We start from the raw sequence: 19,991 nt of genomic DNA, 5'->3' as shown, positions 1-19,991 counted from the left end.
CTATTTAGATCAGCACTTGCAACATCATACCATACAAGGCTGCAGGTCAACTGCTGGAAAATGGATTAGAATAAGCAGATGTTTGATGACTGGCACAAGGACAAAGGGCCTCTTTCCGCGCTGTAAAAACTCTTGACTCTAAAATAATTAAGGCAAGACCTTCCTAAATTTCACCCAGTAGAAATCAGAATAAGGAAGGCACAAACTCATTCCATCAACCTAACATGGACAACATGAAATCTAGTAGCAAAGCGATCAGCACTTATAGAATGCGCTGAAAGTTGAATGCCAGCAGATCAGCTAGTGGAACATTAATAACTGCTTAAGAAAAAACATGTGCGACTCAATAATAACATCTGCTAAATCATCAAGCGAGCTCATGATTATTTATACACCTTCAGAGCGAATGATATCAGGCCAGAAAGTGGAACTCATTTTGGTAATCAAAGTACAGACATGAGAAGCCATTCATTTCATTGATCTTTGTTTTATGAAAACTAAAAATACATCAAACATAGGAATTAACATACAATTGAAAGCTGGGCAATAAATACTGACATCCCATAGAAAATAAAAGAAACATTGAGTAACTGCAGAGTTATTGTCTTTATGCATCACTTAATCTAGAAGTGCCTTTCAGATACCGGTAATTTTATTTGCTTCTATTGATATAACCTTACCTCTTTCTTTGCAATTTCTTGAAGCCTTCTTGGGAGACGTTTAATATTATGACTCATGGCTCTTCTCCGCATTGTTGGTGGCAGTGACTGCAGAAACTGAGAACCAGATTTGTGTGAGACTGCTTTTATCATGGCATTGATTTCAGCAGCACGGGCTTGAGCAAATGCTGTTGCTGCAATATGAAAAATCAAAAGACATTACGCTTTTAATAAGATTTAATACAATTTTAAGGCAACAGAAGTTCTCAGAAAATATAGAAAATAGAAGAGCAGGCCATTTGATGCTTCGAGCCTGCTCAGTCGTTCATTATGTTCATGACTGATCTTCCCACTCAGTAGCCTGCTCCTGCTTGCCCTTTTAGTCCCAAGTGTAATACCCAGCTCATTCTTGAAATCAGATAACGGTTTGGACTTGATTTCTTTTTGTGGTGGTGAATTAAACAGCCTCACCAATCTATGAAATCCATCTCCACCATTTTCCTATGCATTACATTCCAAATCCCAACAACTCCCTGAGTAAAGAAGTTTCTCCTGATTTTATTTAGTTCTCTTGCTGACAATCTTGAAATTGTGACCACTAGTTACTGACATACCCATTCATGAAAACAGAATTTCTTTCTTTACCCTGGTAAAATTGTTTATAATTCTGAACACCTCAATAGGATCACTGCTTAATCTTCTCTGCTCCAAGGAGAATAAGCCCAATTTCTCTAATTTGGCCTCATATCTAAAATCCCTCATTCTTCTCAACTGCAGTGAATATAAACCTAAACAATTCAATCTCTCCTTATGCATCAGTTCCCTTCCCCCACCCTAGTCTTCAGTTTGGTAAACTTTTCACTGTACCTAGGTATATGCGACAATAATAAACCAAATCAAAAACCTTTATTACACTCCCACTATAGCAAGAGCCTCATTTCTCAGATAGGCTGATCAAGACTGTGCAAAATTCCAGGGATGGTCTCACCAAGGTTCTGTAACTGCAGCAAGACAGAGTCATAGAGATGTACAGCATGGAAACAGACCCTTCGGTCCAACCCGTCCATGCCGACCAGACATCCCAACCCAATCTTGTCCCACCTGCTGGCCCATATCCCTCCAAACCCTTCCTATTCATATACCCATCCAAATGCCTGTTAAATGTTGCAATTGTACCAGCCTCCACCACATCCTCTGGCAGCTCATTCCTTACACGTGCTACCCTGTGTGTGAAAAAGTTGCCCCTTAGGTCTCTTTTATATCTTTCCCCTCTCACCCAAAACCTATGCCCTCTAGTTCTGGACTCAACTTTGTCTATTTATCCTATCTGTGCCCCTCATAATTTTGTAAACCTCTATAAGGTCAATGCTCAGCCTGTGACGCTCCAAGGAAAACAGCCCCAGCCTGTTCAGCCTCTCCCTGTAGCTCAGATCCTCCAACCCTGGCAACATCCTTGTAAATCTTTTCTGAACTCTTTCAAGTTTCACAACATCTTTCCAATAGGAAGGAGACCAGAATTGCATTCAATATTCCAACAGTGGCCTAACTAATGTCCTGTACAGTCGCAACATGACATCCCAATTCCTGTACTCAATACTCTGACCAATAAAGGAAAGCATACCAAACACCTTCTTTGCTATCCTATTTACCTGCGACTCCATTTTCAAGGTGTTTGAACCTGCGCACCAAGGTCTCCTTGTTCAGCAACACTCTCTAGGACCTTATCATTAATTGTGTAAGGTCCTGCTAAGATTTGCTTTCCCAAAATGCAGCACCTCGCATTTATCTAAATTAAATTCCACCTGCCACTTCTCAGCTCATTGGCCCATCTGGTCAAGATCCTGTTGTAATCCGAGGTAACCTTCTTCGCTGTCCACTACACCTCCGATTTTGGTGTCATCTGCAAACTTACTAATTGTACCTCTAATGCTTGCATCCAAATCATTTATGTAAATGACAAAAAGTAGAGGATCCAGCACCAATCCTTGTGGCACTCCACTGGTCACAGGCCTCCAGTCTGAAAAACAACCTTCCACCACCACCCTCTGTCTACTACCTCTGAGCTAGTTAGATTAGATTAGATTATTTACAGTACGGAAACAGGCCCTTCGGCCCAACAAGTCCACACCGACCCTCCGAAGAGTAACCCACCCAGATCCATTCCCCCTGACTAATGCAACTAACACTATGGGCAATTTAGCATGGCTAATTCACCTGACCTGCACATCTTTGGACTGTGGGAGGAAACCGGAGTACCCAGAGGAAACCCACGCAGACACGGGGAGAATGTGCAAACTCCATACAGATAGTTTCCCGAGGTGGGTCCCTAGCGCTGTAAGGCAGCAGTGCTAACCACTGAGCCACTGTGCCTCCCCAGTTCTGTATCCAAATGGCTAGTTCTCCTGTATTCTGTGAGATTTAACCTTGCTAACCAGTCTCCCATGGGGAACCTTGTCGAACACCTTATTGAAGTCCGTATAGATCACATCTACCGCTCTGCCCTCATCAATCTTCAAAACTTCTTCAAAAAAACTCAATCAAGTTTGTGAGACATGATTTCCCATGCACAAAGTCATGTTGACTATCCCTAATCAGTTCTTGCCTTTCCAAACACATGCACATCTGTCCCTCAGGATTCCCTCCAACAACTTGCCCACTACCGACGTCAGGCTCACTGGTCTCTAGTTCCCTGGCTTGATCTTACCACCCTTCTTAAACATCCTTACTCCTGTATTCAAATCCTCTCATTATGAAATCCAATATACCACTTGCCTTCTTTATTAATTTTTGTATCTGCTAACCTTCAATGACTAGTGAATGAGGACACCCCAATCTCGTTATATAGTTTCATCTTTCAATTTTTAGCCAGGTAGACAAAAACCTGCCTTGCAGATTTTACTCCCAAAGTTGATAACCCTACATTATATTGCATAGTAATTCATATGCCCACTCACTAACTTGTCCAAATCACAGTGATGGGCGACACGGTGGTTAGCACAGTTGTCGCACAGCGCCAGAGACCCGGGTTCAATTCCCGCCTCAGGCGACTTAGTGTGTGAAGTTTGCACATTCTCCCTGTGTCTGCATGGGTTTCCTCCAGGTGCTCTAGTTTCCTCCCACAGTCCAAAAATTTGCAGATTAGGTGAATTGGCCATGCTAAATTGCCAATAATATTAGGTGAAGGGGTAAATGCAGGGGAGTGGGTCTGGGTGGGTCGTGCTTCGGCGGGTTGGTGTGGACTTGCTGGGCCGTAGGGCCTGTTTCCACACTAAGTAATCTAATCTAAGTAAAAAAATTGCTTTGGCAGTCAGAACTCAGGTATGCTGTGCATTTGGCTAGCCCAAAAGGTGTTGACTTTGGATGATCACGGCCTTGATGCTGGTGCTACTGGCTCCTACAAGAAAGCTAATATAAGTACACCTGACCTCCCAGCCGATATGGAGAATCTGTCTCAAACAGCGTTGATGTTACTTCAAGGGCCTGAGGTGGCATCTATGTATAATCCATATTTTGGAGTCATAGAGAAGAGTCGGAAGAGCAAGACAGCCAAACAGGAGACAGACAGAGAATGAATACAAGCGAGTGACAGAGACCTAATGCCAAGAAGCTTCATGGACTCTAGAGTCAATGTTGAGCACTCCCTCACAAATGTATACTGTGCTGCCTCCTACGTCTGTCATGCTAGTTGGACAGGCAATACCTAGGATGCTGATGTGTCGGGTCTAAATCCACAAATATAACTATTTCAGGCTGTTGCTCAACTCTTGTCCAGTTCTCCCAGATTTGGCACAACTAGATGTTAGTATGAAGGGCTATACAGGGTTAAACAAGCCTGAGATGATCCAAATATACCATTTAAACCTGTCGCCCAATTCCTAAGCATCTGTATCCCTCTGCTCCCCACTTACTCATGCATCTGTCCAGACGCATCTTAAATTAATCTACCTTGCCTGCCCCTACCACCTCTGCTGGCAATGCATTCCAGACACCCACCACCCTCTGTGTAAAGTACTTGCCATGTGTATCCCCCTTAAACTTTCCACCTCTCACCTTGAAAGCATGACCTCTCATTATTGAATCCTTCACCCTGGGAAAAAGCTTATCTCTATCCACCCTGTCTATACCCTTCATGATTTTGTAAACTTCAATCAGGACCCCCTCAATGTCCTTTTTCCTAATGAAAACAAATCTAACCTACTCAACCTCTCTTCATAGCTAGCACCTTCCATACCAGGCAACATCCTCGTAAATCTCCTCTGCACCCTCTCCAAAGCATCCACATCCTTTTGGTAATGTGGCGACCAGAACTGTACACAGTATTCTAAATGCAGTCGGACAAATGTCCTGCACAATTTTAACATGACTTGCCAGCTCTTATACTCAATACCCCATCCAATGAAGGCAAGCATACCATATGCCCTCTTGACCATTCTATCCACCTGTGCAGCAACCTTCAGGGTACAATGGACCTGCACTTCCAGATCTCTCTGCTCAATGTTTCCCAAGGCTCTTCCGTTCATTGTATAATCCACTCTAGAATTAGACTTGCCTAAATGCATCACCTCACATTTGTCTGGATTGAACTCCATCTGCCACTTTTCTGCCCAACTTTCCAGTCCATCTATATTCTCCTGTATTCTTTGACAGTCCCTTATGCTTTCTGCTACTCCAATCTTCGTGTCATCTGCAAACTTGCTGATCATACCAACAGAGTCCTCTTCCAGATCATTTATGTATATCACAAACAACAGTTGACCCAACACTAATCCCTGTGGAACACTATTGGTCACCGTTCTCCATTTCGAGAAACTCCCTTCAATTACTACTGTCTCCTGTTGCTCAACCAGTTCTTCATCCACCTAGCTAGAACACCCTGCACACCATGTAACTTCACTTTATTAGTTTACCATGGGGAACCTTATCAATACCTTACTAAAGTCCATGTATAAGACATCAACAGCCCTTCCTTCAATCAACTTGGTCACTTCCTCAAAGAACTCTTAAGTTGGTAAGGCACGATCTCCCCCACACAAAACAATATTGCCTATCACTGATAAGCCCATTCTTTTCTAAATATAAATAGATCCTATCCCTCAGTACCTTCTCCAGTAACTTTCCCACCACTGACGTCTGGCTCACTGGTCTGTAGTTCCCAGAATATCCCTACTACCCTTCTTGTACAGGGGGACAACGTGAGCAACCTTCCAGTCCTCCGGCACCTCACCTGTGTTTAAGGACGCCACAAAGACATCTGTCAGGGCCCCAGCTATTTCCTCTCTCGCCTCCCTCAGCAACCTGGGATAGATCCCATCCGGTCCTGGGGATTTGTCTACCTTAATAAACTCTAACCTACCCAAACACATCTTCCCTACTTAAGTCAACGTGATCCGGACTAATCAAACTTCTATCTCTAATCTCAACATTCATCATGTTCCTCTCCTCAGTGTGCACTGATGCAAAGTAATCATTCAGAATCTCACCTGTTCTCTCAGGTTTGACACACAGCCTTCCTTCATTATCCTTTAGTGGACCAATCCTTTCTCTAGTTTGCCACTTGCTTCTTATATAGGAATAAAATGTTTTGGGATTCTTCTTAATTCTGCTCACTAAAGCTATTTCATGACTCCTTTTAGCCCACCAGGTGGTAAGTCAGGTTTCAATTCTTTGAGATTTTTAAGAAAATTGACACAGAGTAGCTTGCTAGACCACTTCAGAGGGCAGTTTAAAGTCAATGACATTACTGTGCATCTCGAATCATATGTAAGGATGGCAGATTTCCTTGATGATATTAGTGAGCCCATCAGCTTTTTAATAATGATTAATTCACATGAATTCAAGTTCCACCATATGCCACAATGGGATTCGAACCCAGGTGCTCTCTGGATTACTGGTCCGGTGCTAAAACCATTACAGCTTTGTTTTCCCTTATAAAGGCAATTCATTAAGAGTGATAACAAAAAATTAAAAGTCTTAGACGTACACAGTACGGAGCAAGTTTTTTAAGTATGATGGGAAAGTCTGTGGGGATCATGCCAAGTACTTAAACTTAATGACTTTCACCAGGCTGCATAACACCTTTAAGGGAGTAGAAAGCAAGTGGGTGCTAAACTCACTGATAACAGGGATAATGAGAAGATGAAAGAAACATCCACAGAGCAACGTAAAGCCCTGATTATTCAGAAGAATGTTACCTAAGAACAAGGATAATCAATAACAAGTGATGAAAAATAAAAACATTGCAATGACATATGAGAATTAAGACTATAAACTGCTAATTTGTGTGTCAGACAACTTGGCTAATTCTGCAAGAATGACTCCAACATTGTTTGTAAAACGCGATTAAATTAGCTGAACTCAAGACTCCAAATAGCTGCACACAGCACATCAAGTGAACACCAAGCAACAGCCTCTCAGAAGATTTACACTCCCAATGTACTAAGAGATAGCAATGTGAAAGAGAGCAATATACAGCGATTTAGCTATTGCAGGAAAAAAGTTTGTGTTGAAGGTATGCAAATAGGAATGTATTTAAATAGAGAATCTACAGTTAAATAGAGTTGCTTAACAACATTGGCCTTTACAATTCAACATCAAGAAGTCGACAGAATACAGATCATAGTCCCATGCACTCTGCAAAACCAATAGAGAACACCCAGGTTCAAGACTACCATTAAACAGAACAGCTAGGGAGTTGGATTGTTTGAGAATCAGGCCTAGTTCTAACTAATTTTGTTCCCTCAACAATAAAGCAAGCTTCTATCTAGTATCATGTACTTACCAGTTATGCTTTTGGGAATTTGAGAATAGCCATGACAGCTTCCTCTCGAGTTTCCTCTGTACCCTCGGAAACCACCTCTGTATGAACTCCGCCGGTGGTCACCATAAGAAGATGGCTGAGCGGACCCCACCTGCTGCTGTTGCACATGACCACCAGTAACGCCTGAAGACGACAAGACCAAACATGAAATAAATTTCTAGGAATTCGGGAAAAAAAAAGACAAACATGTTGATACCTTATCAATCAGATCTAATTACCTTTTTGTGGGAGGGCAGGGGTGATTAATCTCAGATCTATAAAATTCGAATAGGATTAGATAGGGTAAAGACAGAAAGGATGTTCCTGATAACCGCGGAGTCCACAACGATGGGTTGCGGATTAAGGACACAGGGTAGGCTATTGACAACTCAGATGGGGAGAAATTTCTTCATGCAAACAGTGATAAGCCTTTGGAATTTGCTGCCACAGAAAGCTGTTGTTTTCAAGAAGAAATTAGACACAGTTCTTGCATCTAAAGGGATCAAAGGGTACAAGGAGAAAGCAGGAAAAGGTATTGTGTTGGATGATCAACCATGATCATACTGAATGATGGAGCAAGTTTGAAGGGCCTATGTTTCAATGCACTTTTAGATAAAAGAATGGCACAGTTCACATGAAGAACTAAACAAAAATGAAGATAAAGCTCATTGGGAATTTTCAAATTTTAAAAACAAATGCCAGAGAAGTTTCACAAGTAAACAGAATAAAAATTCCAATGATAGATTCTGCCATATTAGAGGTGGGGTGCATGGAGCAGTAGTACACTTTTACAGGTGGCTCACCATACACATTGGAGTGACTCATCCTGTACTGCTCCTCATTACCACCCAAGTCTCACCTTTGGCTCGAGGTAGTTATTCTCTACTGGGATGCAGCTACAGCTGCATAAGTGACATAAATGAGCAGACAAACCAGCTCTCCTACTCTTGGGGACTTTCAGCAAAGACTGACTCTGTGTGCATGAGATCAGGGTAAGAGCCAACAGTCCTGAGGGAAAACAACTCACTTGCATAGAGTTGCTGTTTACTAAGTAAATAATCTATTATTCTGGTAAGTTTTCCTAGAGTCAATGTTAGACCAATTCTTCTTTCTTTTGTTCGTATTCTTACTCTACAGTTAAAATAAAGTGTGCTTTGCTTAAAGGTGAGCAGTGTAACCAACTGAATTACTTTTGGAACACAGACCTTACATTTGCTTTTAAAAAGTTAGGATCTGGACTATCTTCTTGATATATTTGAAGGTGGCTTGGTCTGGTTCATAATACCATTTCATTTTCTGTCAGTAGTTGACTCAGGATGTTGATAATGGGGGATTCAGCAGTCATAATACCAGTGAATGTCAACGAGATAGTTAAATTCAACTGTTAGACATAGTCACTGTATGGCATTTGTGTGGTGTGAATGTTATTAGCTACTCATCCCAAAAATTGTCAATGCCTTTCTGTACGCAGACATGTCCTGCTTCCATACATGGAGTTGTGAATGGTACCGGACACATCCCCATTTTTGAGCTTGGACTTGAACCAAGGTTGTGAAGAGATACAAAACACAGTAGCCACGACAGAAGCCAAAACGAATATCAAAGAGAAAGTTTTTGCTGATTATCTTGTCAGCCCTGTCAATGACACTTCCATCACTTTGCTGATGATTGAGCAAACATGAAGAGTTGGGTAAGGAGACCCAAAGCTTGATCAAACAGGTAAGTTTTAAGGAGCAAAAGCCAAAAACAAAAAAAAAATTGCGGATGCTGTAAATCAGAAACAAAAACAGAAATTGCTGGAAGTGCTCAGCAGATCTGGCAGCATCTGTGGAAAGAAATCAGAGTCAATGTTTTGAGTCAAGTATTCCTTCCTCAGGACCCTTTTAAGAAGCATCTTGAAGAGAACCCAGGAGGTTTTGAGAGAGAATTCCAGAGCTTCTAGCCTGGAGAGTCGAGCATAGCAGTGTTTCCTCTTTTGAATTAAACCAGAAATGTGAGGCTGGTGTTTAAAAATTCCTTTTAGAACGGAGATGAGATATTTCTCTCTCAGCTGTCTCAGAGGAACGGAGTTAGGTCATTGAATATTTTAAGGGAGAGATGAATAGTGTCTTGTTTGGTACAGAAACAAGAGGTTATATTGAGTAGATGGTAAATCAAAATTGTTATGACATAAAAGGAGACCAGTCAGTCCATTGTGCTTTTGTCAGCTCTCTAAGCATTCTGACTAAGTTCTTGCTTTTCCCTACAACCTTGTACATTAGTTAAAGTGAAACAATTAACAAATGCCCTTTTGAATGCCTGAACTGAATCTACATCCAGACTTCCAGGGAACGCATTGTGTATACTAACCAGTCACTGAAAAGGTTTGCCTCACCTTGTATTTTGCAAAAGACTCAAACATTTTAAATCTTTTTTTTTCTGGCTTCTTTTACATGCAATTTCTCCCTATGCAACCACCCAGATTCCTCGTGATTTTGAAAATGCCTACCAGATCTCCCGTTAGCCTACTCCTTTCCAAAGTAAACAGTCCCAACTTCTGCTAATATTTCCTCAAAAATAAATGGTCTCAACACTGGAAAAGATCATAAACCTCTTCTGCACTCTGTAGATAATCACTATGATCTAACTGAATGGCAGAGCGGGTTTGATGGGCTGAATGGCCTACCCCCATGTTTCTACTCAGAAGTTCGAGGTGAGAATGCAAAAGGCTCTATCAGTATTGCTGAACCTAGGAGAAAGGGATAGAGTGTATACTGCAGACTCAAAAGTATAAGATCAAATCCGGACACGTGGCTGGATGAGAATATAACAGATGATGAAGCAAAGTCATTAGGATCTACGGATACCACATACTTTTACAATATGAATTGTTTGGTCTTTTTATTTTTCACCATAGAGCAAAAATCAGACTGTGCAAATATTTTGTACCTTGAAGACTTGTAAAGCTGCCACAGCGTGGGTTAGTGGCCTGTGATTCAGATGGTCCCATTCCAGATCTGCCAGCCATTTGGTCGGTTGAGGAAAAGGTGATATTGCTAGGCTGGTTTCTCATCAACTTGGCATATTTCTTTTCCTTCCGACTGACTCCAGACATAGCTTTGCAAAGAGAATGCAATTAACATACTAGCATAACAAAATTTATACAAGCAGAAACAATAAGTTTTCACAAGCTCTGTACCAACATGAAATCAAGGATTCAGTTATTAGGGAATGTATTTGCTTATGAGTACGTCGATCAAAGATACATTTCTAAAAGATCGCTTTACTTGTGGACAAATAGTCATTGGGCAAGAAAATCTACTGTCCTTTCTCAAAATGTTAGGGGAGGGCTGTCAACGCAGACAGACGATAAAGGCTAGAATTGTAAGCAATGTGCCGTAGTCAAGAACCACAAAAAATCTAAACATACTGAAACTTACTGTTTGGTGTACCAAAATGAAATATTGTCACATGACAGGTAAGAGACTGGCCACTGTATTATAATTCACCATGCAACCAAAAATACTTTAAAATATCCAGCATTGAAATATTTGTATATCTTTGGAATTGCTCTGTTCTTCACCGTATAATGATTGCAACTCAAAGAGTTTGACATCCTAAGATAAACTATTGCACATCACACTGAAGTTAAACACATTTTATGAATTTTTACTAAAATAATGCAGTAAGTTCAAACCATATGAACAAACAAATTGGCTCTCTGATCTTGCTTTATTCATAACGATGAGGCCACTTAGTTGCTCAAAGCCTGTACTTCAGAGACCATCACTGATCAATTTCTCCACAGGCCACCAATCACTGATGCATTCTGTGGGATTTACATTTACAGTTTTTAATGTTATGGGATGTCGTACTTCCAGCTGGTATCAGTACTGAACAGGTCAGAACCCAGACAGGAGTTTAGCCTGATAGATTTGTTTTGACTTTAGCAAAGCAGCATCCTGATGAAACATAAGCATAAAATAGTACAGATTGTGCTTCAACAAAATGGATGTTATAACAGAAACAAGGATAAAATTGAATAATCCAATTCAATACCAATACCAACCTAAAAATACAAACTTAAAGATTTTAAATACACAGTAATAATGTAATCCTATTAAGCCCAAACCACTCCTTTATAAATTGAAAAGAATCCAAATAGCATTTATGTAGTACCCAAAACAAACCCCTGGTACAGTGTCCAAAATATCACTCGTATAAAACTCATACCAGAGTCCCTGGACCTATACTTTGGTAACTTTAAGTCACTTGCAACTTCAACTTTTAAACTAGAACTGAGATAGCTTCTTCATGGAGCTCTCAGTGTTTCATGGTACTCAGTTTTAATGCCTTAGATCATTTCTGTCCTGGGACTAACACCAATTCTTGAACTGAAGGTAATTTTTAATCATTATATCTACCATTCCCTTCTTTGGAGCATTGCTCTACTCAGCCATCCTACTCCAAACACTTCACAGGACTAAGGTTACCCAAAGTCAAAAGTAAAACTAAAACTTTGTCTCTCACAATGTGTGTGCCTCTCAAGCTGAGAAAAAGCACATTCCAGTACAAACTATCAAACATTCAAGGCCCCATTATTTAACATGCTGCACTGCAAAACATCTAAAATAAACAAAGGTCTAGGAGAAAGTGAGGACTGCAGATGCTGGAGATCAGAGCAAACAGCACAGCAAGTCAGGCAGCATCCAAAAAGGAGACTCGACGTTTTGGGAATACGCTCATCCATTAGCGCACAAAATCCATTCACTGAACAACTGTTCTTTAAAATAAATCACCATTACATAAATACTTACAAGTTAATAATTAACTTCAGGCACTCAAACACTCACTGGTTACTAACTCAAAAACAAGAACCCAAACACACTCTCTAAATAACATTTAAATATTACACATGCAAACTCTATAGTTTATATCACAATCATATACAAAAAAACTCCATGATTATCTGTCATTTTAGATGATGCAGAACTTTTTCCTTTACTGTGATAATTAAAAATGTCACCTCAAATAATAATCGGTGAACACTTAGCAGTTGGAAAGACTTGGAAGGCAAGGTAAATGGGATGAACTCTTATTAGTTTTCTGCAGATTTCACTAGTGACTGTCACATTAATTAAAAACCTTTGGTAGGATGGAAGCTGTCGTGAGGGAGTTGTAAAGCTAACAAGCTCACAGTCGTAACTGTCAAAATGTAATATTGATTTGAAAATTATTCAATGGTAAACATCAGGCTTATCAAGCATACACTCATCTCTAAGCACAAAATAATTTTATTATTACTCTTTTACAAAGGTTCCCGAGTCAAAGTTAACAAAATAAACGTTCTTAGAAGTTTTTTTTCTGTAGTGTCCTCACTTCTGGACCAAGAGGACCAGGTTTGGACTGGGACCAGATTTTGTGGATTAATGGACTTTATTTTGTAAAACAGCATGGTAAATAATGGAACTCAAACATTCGTTCTTGCATGGGCTGAAGGAGGGTCACTGGATCCAAAACATTAACTCTATTTTCTGTCTACAGATGCTGCCAGATCTGCTGAAATTTTTCCAGCAGATTCTATTTTATTTATATTTTTAAAAAGTTTCCTTAACAAGAACAGAAATTGGAGAAACTCTGATCTGCAGAATCTGTGGAGAGGAAGCAGAGTTAACCTTGAATCCAGTGGCCTGAATTCATTCTCCAGTAATCTGTGTTTTTGTTTCAAATTTCCAGCATTTACAGTTCTTTGTTTTATTTTAGTTTCGTTAGCAACATTAACAAAAGACACCAGTGTATATGTTTGCTCAACTGGAGTACTAATTCAGCTCCAGGCACCATGCTTTGGGAAGAACGTGAAGCCATTAGATAGGGTGCAGAAAATATTCATGAAAGCAATTCCAGGGCTGAGGTATATCAGATCTTGACCGGACGCTCACTGATGTAGGTAAAAAACAATGACTGCAGATGCCGGAAACCAGATTCTGGATTAGTGGTGCTGGAAGAACACAGCAGTTCAGGCAGCATCCGAGGAGCAGTAAAATCGACATTTCGGGCAAAAGCCCTTCATCAGGAATACAGGCAGAGAGCCTGAAGGGTGGAGAGATAAGCTAGAGGAGGATGGGGGTGGGGAGTAAGTAGCATAGAGTACAATGGGTGAGTGGGGGAGGGGATGAAGGTGATAGGTCGGGGGCAGGGGGAGGGTGGAGTGGATGGAGTGGATAGGTGGAAAAGAAGATAGGCAGGTAGGACAAGTCATGGGGACAGTGCTGAGCTGGAAGCTTGGAACTAGGGTGAGGTGGGGGAAGGGGAAATGAGGAAACTGTTGAAGTCCACATTGATGCCCTGGGATTGAAGTGTTCCGAGAAGGAAGATGAGGCGTTCTTCCTCCAGGCGTCTGGTGGTGAGGGAGCGGCGGTGAAGGAGGCCCAGGACCTCCATGTCCTCGGCAGAGTTGGAGGGGGAGGTGAAACGTTGGGCCACAGGGCGGTGTGGTTGATTCATGCGGGTGTCCCGGAGATGTTCCCTAAAGTGCTCTGCTGGGAGGTGTCCAGTCTGCCCAATGTAGAGGAGACCGCATCGGGAGCAACGGATACGATAAACGAATGATATTAGTGGATGTGCAGGTAAAACTGATGATGTTACCTAACATGGTAATGAAACATCTGAAAACAAACCTTCCAGCTCAGCGAGCAAACTCACAACCTAACATCAGTTCTGCAGAAAACAGAGATGCTGAGATTGTTCTTCTTAAAGACAGGACTTTGAGGAGATCTGATAAATGTGTTTAAAATCATGGGTTTGGGCTGTGTACAGTAAACAGGGAAAAGCCACACCACAAGTGGAAGGATCTAGAACAGAAGGCACTGATTAAAGTTAATTGATACAAAGCACATTAGCAATACAAGGAAAACCAATGGCAGCAAAGTGGTTACAATCTGGAATGCACTGTCTGAAAGCAAGTTGGAGAGAGATTCAGTTTTGGTTTTCAATAGAAAATTAGATCATTATCTATAAATGAAGCAGTTGCAGGGTCATGGGGAAATGTTAGAAGAATGGGACTAAGTAGATTACTCTTTCAGAGAGAAAGTGAGGACTGCAGATGCTAGAGATCAGAGCTGAAAATGTGTTGCTGGAAAAGCGCAGCAGATCAGGCAGCATCCAAGGAGCAGGAGAATTGACGTTTCGGGCATGAGCCCTTCTTCAGGGCTCATGCCCGAAACGTTGATTCTCCTGCTCCTTGGATGCTGCCTGACCTGCTACTCTTTCAGAGAGCCAGCACAGAGAATACAGGACAAATAGCCTCATTTGCGAATCTTTGAAATGGGTTGGAAAAATTTTCCAGTCAACATGTTCAGAGGTGTCATTACATGCATTTGGATTTGGACTTGAACTTAGTCCTCCTGGTCCAGAGGTAGGGACACCATAGAGAAACATAGAAAATGGGAGTAATAAGTCATTTAGCCCTTGAAGCTTACTTTGCCATTGAGTATGATCATTGCTAATTACCCAACTCAGTACCCTGTCCCTGCTTTCTTTGAACTCTTTAGCCGTAAGAACTATATTTAAAAACATTCAATTTTTGGCTTTAACTGCTTTCTGCAACAGAAAATTCCATAGGTCCACCACTCTCTGGGTGAAGAAATTTCTTATCTCAGTCCTAAATGGCCTACCCTATATCTTTAACTGTGATTTCCAGTTTGGGGGAGGGGGCTCACACACGGTGCACTACTGCCTAGTCTCCTGAACAGGGAGCGGACTGTGCAAGTGCTAAGTTAATATAGTCCTAACTAGTCTAGTCTCTCTTCACTGTCAGTCCAGCCATCCCAAGAACTAACTTGGCAAACTTTTTCTGCACTCCTTCCATAGCCAGAAAACTCTTTTCCTTCTTAAGGAGACCAAACTTGCACATAATACAGGGCCTTGGTGAGACCATACCTGGAGTATGATCACTTCCCCATAAATCCCCTACATATGTTAAAGAAATGCCAATACATTTTTCTGGAGAGTAGGATTTGCTATATTGATTACGACCTTCCAAATTTCATTAGATTCTGGAATGACCCAGAGATCATGAGGTATGGAAGTAAGCCATTCAGCCAGTTCCCCCATTCAATGAGCTCTTGGCTGATCTGATAATCCTCAACTCCACTTTCCAACTTTTTCCATATGATCGTTGATTTGCTTACTGATTAATCATCTCAGCCTTGAATATACAGAGGAACCTTGATTTTTCCGAAAGAGATAGGTGGACACTATTTCGTTTGGATAATTGATTATTCGGTTAATTGATTCAATGCCTCTCCTCTAGGGCTCAGAGTTTTCAGATGTGTCCTTTTTCCTCGCTGCGCCTGCCTTGCTCCCTCTCTTTGTCTCAGGGTTGGTTTCTGAGCAAACACACACATGCGTAAGGGACCTGCAGCATTGCTGAAGGCCCACCCCTCCCCCAGTCAGTCCAATGGAATTGGCACATCGAGCACTTGCTAAGTCCGCTCCCTGTTCAGGAGACTAAGCAGCAGCACACCGTGCATGAGACCCCCACCCCTTCGTTCACCCCCTTCCCCCTCCCCCCCCCCCAACCCCATCTGACTCCCAACCCCAGAGCCCCCAACCCCCATTCACCCCGCACCCCCACCCTACCCCTGCCCAATCCCCCAACCTGTCCAACCCCACCCCCAATCCTGTTTAACCGCACTGCTCCGTCCGCCACAATAATCCTTAATCCCTTTACTCTTCAAAAATCCATGATACAGCCTCAGCAGTACATCTCTGGTCTTGTATTCAAACCCTTCTAAAATGAATGCGAATATCGTATTTGCCTAACTGCCAACTGAGCCTGAATGTTAACCTTAAGAAAATCCTGAACTACGATTCCCAAGTCCCTTTGTACTTCAGATTTCCAAAGTAATTACCCATTTTAAAAAATGCCTTTATTCTTCCTACCAAAGTCCATAATTCCTCACTTTCCCATGTTGCATTCTATCTGCAACTTCTTTGTTCACTCTCTTAGCCAGTCCAAGTCCTCCCCGGTTTCTCAACACTACTTGTCTCTGCACCTATTTTTGTCATCTACGAATTTAGAAACAATGCCCCCAGTTCCTTCATCTGTATCAATGACAAATAGTTGTGGTCTCAACATGAAGGTACTGCTTGCAATTAGGAAGTTAAATAGTGTGTGAACCTTTACTGCAAGTAGTTTGGCACATAAGAGTATGAAGTCGAAAATGTGGTGCTGGAAAAGCACAGCAGATCAGACACCATCCAAGGAGCAGGAGAATTGACGTTTCAGGCATAAGGCCCTCATCAGGAATGTCAATTGTCCTGCTCCTCGGATGCTGCCTGATCTGCTGTGCTTTTCCAGCACCACACTTTCGACTGATCTCCAGCGTCTGCAGTTCTCACTTTCTCCCCCTCAGAGTGAGAAGGTTCACTAGGCTGATTTCTGGGATGAGGGTTTATCTTCGAAGAAAGGTTGAGCACATTGAGTTTCGGCCCATTGTTATTTAAAAGAATGACAGGTACTCTTATTGAAACATATGAGACTGAGTATTGACAGGTTAGATGTCAAGAGACTTTGTCTCATTGGAAATCTACAACTAGGTAGACCATTTTCAAAATAAATGGTTTCTCCGATTAAAATAGAAATGAGAAGCAATTTCATCTCTCAGAGGACTGTTAATTCTTGGAATTCCCTGCCTCAGAGCAACGGAAGCTTGGTCATTGAATATATTTAAGTTCAAATAAGACAAATTTTGACTTATAAAGTGAATTGTTATGGGGGCGAAGCAGGTAAGTAGGTAACAATCAGATCAGCGATAATATTGAATGGTAGAGCCAGATCAAGGGCCACTTCTCATTTTCAATTATACAGACTTCAGTGAGACCATATCTGCAGTACTGTGCACAGTTCTGGTCACTTTAGAAAAGGAAAGATATACTTGTCTATGAGGGTGTGCAACAAACACCTATTGGACTCTCCAATAAATGAGAGAATTATCCTATGAGCAAAGGTCAAGTTGAACAAACCTACTTGGGTGTACAAGGGCGACACCATCAAATTGTAGAATTCTTAGCAGGCACAGCAGCATAAATACTGAAAAACCATTCTCCCCTGTTTCTGGAAAATCCAGAATTAAAGTTCATTATCTTAAGATAGTGGGGTCAGCCATGTAAAAACTGAGCTGGAGAAATGTTTTCATTTGAGATTGTAAATCTTCGGAATTTAACAAATCCAAGCAGCCATGAAGTTCAATTATTGAGATTATCAGTGTGTATGGCCTACTCCTACATCCTAAGAAAAACAAAGCCACTTCATGCCCGGCAATGTAAGGGAATGGAATCATTGAAGTTCAACAGCATAGCAATGCCTATATTTTGGGCTCTCTTTCTGCCCCAGTTGCTGCTAAATATCTTGCAAGAAAATTGGAACAGCTGACAGTCGTCAATACAATGCAATATACGGAATCAAAATGAGGGAGTGAAATTTGTTTGGCTCAATTCCAATTATTAATGATAAGTACAAATAAATATTTTGACCTAATTAAAATGAGTCTGATAAATCCTTCTCCTTTCACCTGCAACCCAACGCATGGATCTCTTTTACTGCAATGAATCACTTCAGCAGTCTCACACCACTTTTTTTTGCAAGGTTGCGATTTAACCTTGGATCTGTTTAAGTCAAAAAAAATGTTGCTGGACAAAAATATGAACTGGCGTTTGAATTATTGTTGCAAATATGGGCGGATTTGAAGAAAACCCTCCAATATATACACATAGATATTTAAAGAAATCAGATTTAAGATCTGTTTTTATTATTTTATCAAAATCCACTATTTTATCCCCTGACAATAAGAAAATGTAAGATGGCACAACCTGCAAAATTGCAGGCATTTAAACACTTGCATCCACATACCACCTTTTGTGACAATGTCCCAAAGTGTTTAGAATAGTAAAAATATTTTTAAGTATATTCATTTATTCATTTTTTAAAATGTGGAAAACTCAGTAGCTAATTTGCACACATAAAGCAAACTTCCCAAACAATAAACTGATCATCTGTTCTTGAGATGTTTGTGAAGGGATGAACATTTGGCAGCACAGCAAAGAGAATTTACATGTTCATCAAGGCTCATTCCCATTCAGTAGTGACAGAGCCTCAAAACAATGTTACTTCTGGACAGTTAACTGGATAACAGAAAATTTGCTAACCACTTTTAGATACAGAAACCAGGAGCAGGTGCAGGCAATTTGGCCCTTCTAGCCTACTCTGCCATGGAATATGCAGCTGATCCTATACTCAAAAAGATACCCCCACTTTTTCCCCATACTCTTTGATGCCTTTGAAATTTAAAGAGGATAACTTTTGCTGAATATATTCAACATCAGCTTCCAAAGCCTTCTAAAGTAGTAAATTCCACAAGTTCACCACCTTTCAAGTGAAGAGATGTATCTCCATTTCAGTCCTAAAGAGCCAATTCTGCATCCAGAAACCAAGTGTCCTGGTTCAAAATGCCAAAGCAGGGGAAGACACCATTCCTGCATCAAGACGGACCAGTTCTTTTGAATTTTTGTATATTTCAATCAGATCCTCTCTCACTCTAGGCCCAGTCAAGGGCTTTTGCCTGAAACGTCGATTTTGCTGCTCCTTGGATGCTGCCTGAACTGCTGTGCTCTTCCAGCACCACTAATCCAGTATTTGGTTTTCAGCATCTGCAGTTATTGTTTTTACCCAGTCAAATCAATCTCCCCTCTTAGGGCAGGCCTGGAGTAGAGTGCTGCTGGAAAAGCACAGTAGTTCAGGCAGCATCTGAGGAGCAGGAAAATCCAACGTTTCGGGCAAAAGCCCTTCATCAGGAATACGTTGGATGCTGCAGGAACTGCTGTACTCTTCTAGCACCACTAATCCAGTATTTGCTTTCCAGCATCTGCAGTCATTGTTTTTACCTCAGGAATACAAGGATGCCTGCCTTGAAGAACTACTCCAGAATCTGGTTTTCAGCATCTGCAGTCATTGTTCTTACCTTTTAGGGCAGGCCTGACAATCCTAAAATCAACTTACTGTATTTTTATTAAGAACGCCTTGAAGTGTAATTGTTTCTCACATTTTAGTCCCAATTATACAGCTCAATCTACCCCCACCCACACAAGACTTGTATTTGCCTTCCTCACCTCCAAAAGAGAGCCACAGTCAGACACCAGCTGAGGTTTGGGATATCTTGCAAGGTTCAGGGTAAGGTGACACGTGATTAAGGTGCAGCCGAGTGCGCATGACAGCTGGGCCCGCACCGCACACGCAGAATGTATTATAAACGGCTTTCCCTATACCCTTAACATCAGCTTATTATACAAGAATATATTCCGAATTACAAGCCATAACATACCGAAGATCTAGGCTGGCTTCAGAACGAAGTTCAGAATTAACTGAGTCGTTGCCCACAGCACCGACCGCCCCGCAACACTATCCCACCCACCAACGGTCCCTCGTGAGACACCTCCGCTACCGCGGCTGCGCGGGGAATGGCATTCTGGGAGATGTGTCCAATTCGGGACTACAAATC

General features: G+C 41.4%; 1 protein-coding gene across 3 annotated transcripts in view; it reads right to left on the bottom strand.

Moving 5' to 3' along the window:
• Positions 1-19,917, bottom strand: part of pop1 (POP1 homolog, ribonuclease P/MRP subunit) — a 62,925-nt gene extending 43,008 nt beyond the window's left edge. The window contains exons 1-4 of one of the 3 annotated variants that reach the window (XM_072569752.1): positions 19,815-19,917; positions 10,384-10,551; positions 7,438-7,599; positions 681-853 (exon numbers count right to left, since the gene is read on the bottom strand). In XM_072569752.1, the coding sequence (XP_072425853.1) occupies positions 681-853; positions 7,438-7,599; positions 10,384-10,549 (501 nt within the window). In that variant the 5' untranslated portion in view covers positions 10,550-10,551; positions 19,815-19,917. Of the gene's footprint in view, positions 1-680; positions 854-7,437; positions 7,600-10,383; positions 10,552-19,602; positions 19,756-19,814 lie in introns of those variants that run through there. The other 2 variants (XM_072569753.1, XM_072569754.1) reach the window with 2 other exon arrangements.
• Between the last annotated feature and the right edge of the window lie 74 nt (positions 19,918-19,991).

Source organism: Chiloscyllium punctatum, chromosome 5, assembly GCF_047496795.1.
Source record: "Chiloscyllium punctatum isolate Juve2018m chromosome 5, sChiPun1.3, whole genome shotgun sequence".
NCBI classification, from domain to species: domain Eukaryota; kingdom Metazoa; phylum Chordata; class Chondrichthyes; order Orectolobiformes; family Hemiscylliidae; genus Chiloscyllium; species Chiloscyllium punctatum.
Note: the sequence above shows the minus strand (reverse complement) of the source record. Positions and strands in the feature narration are given on the sequence as shown.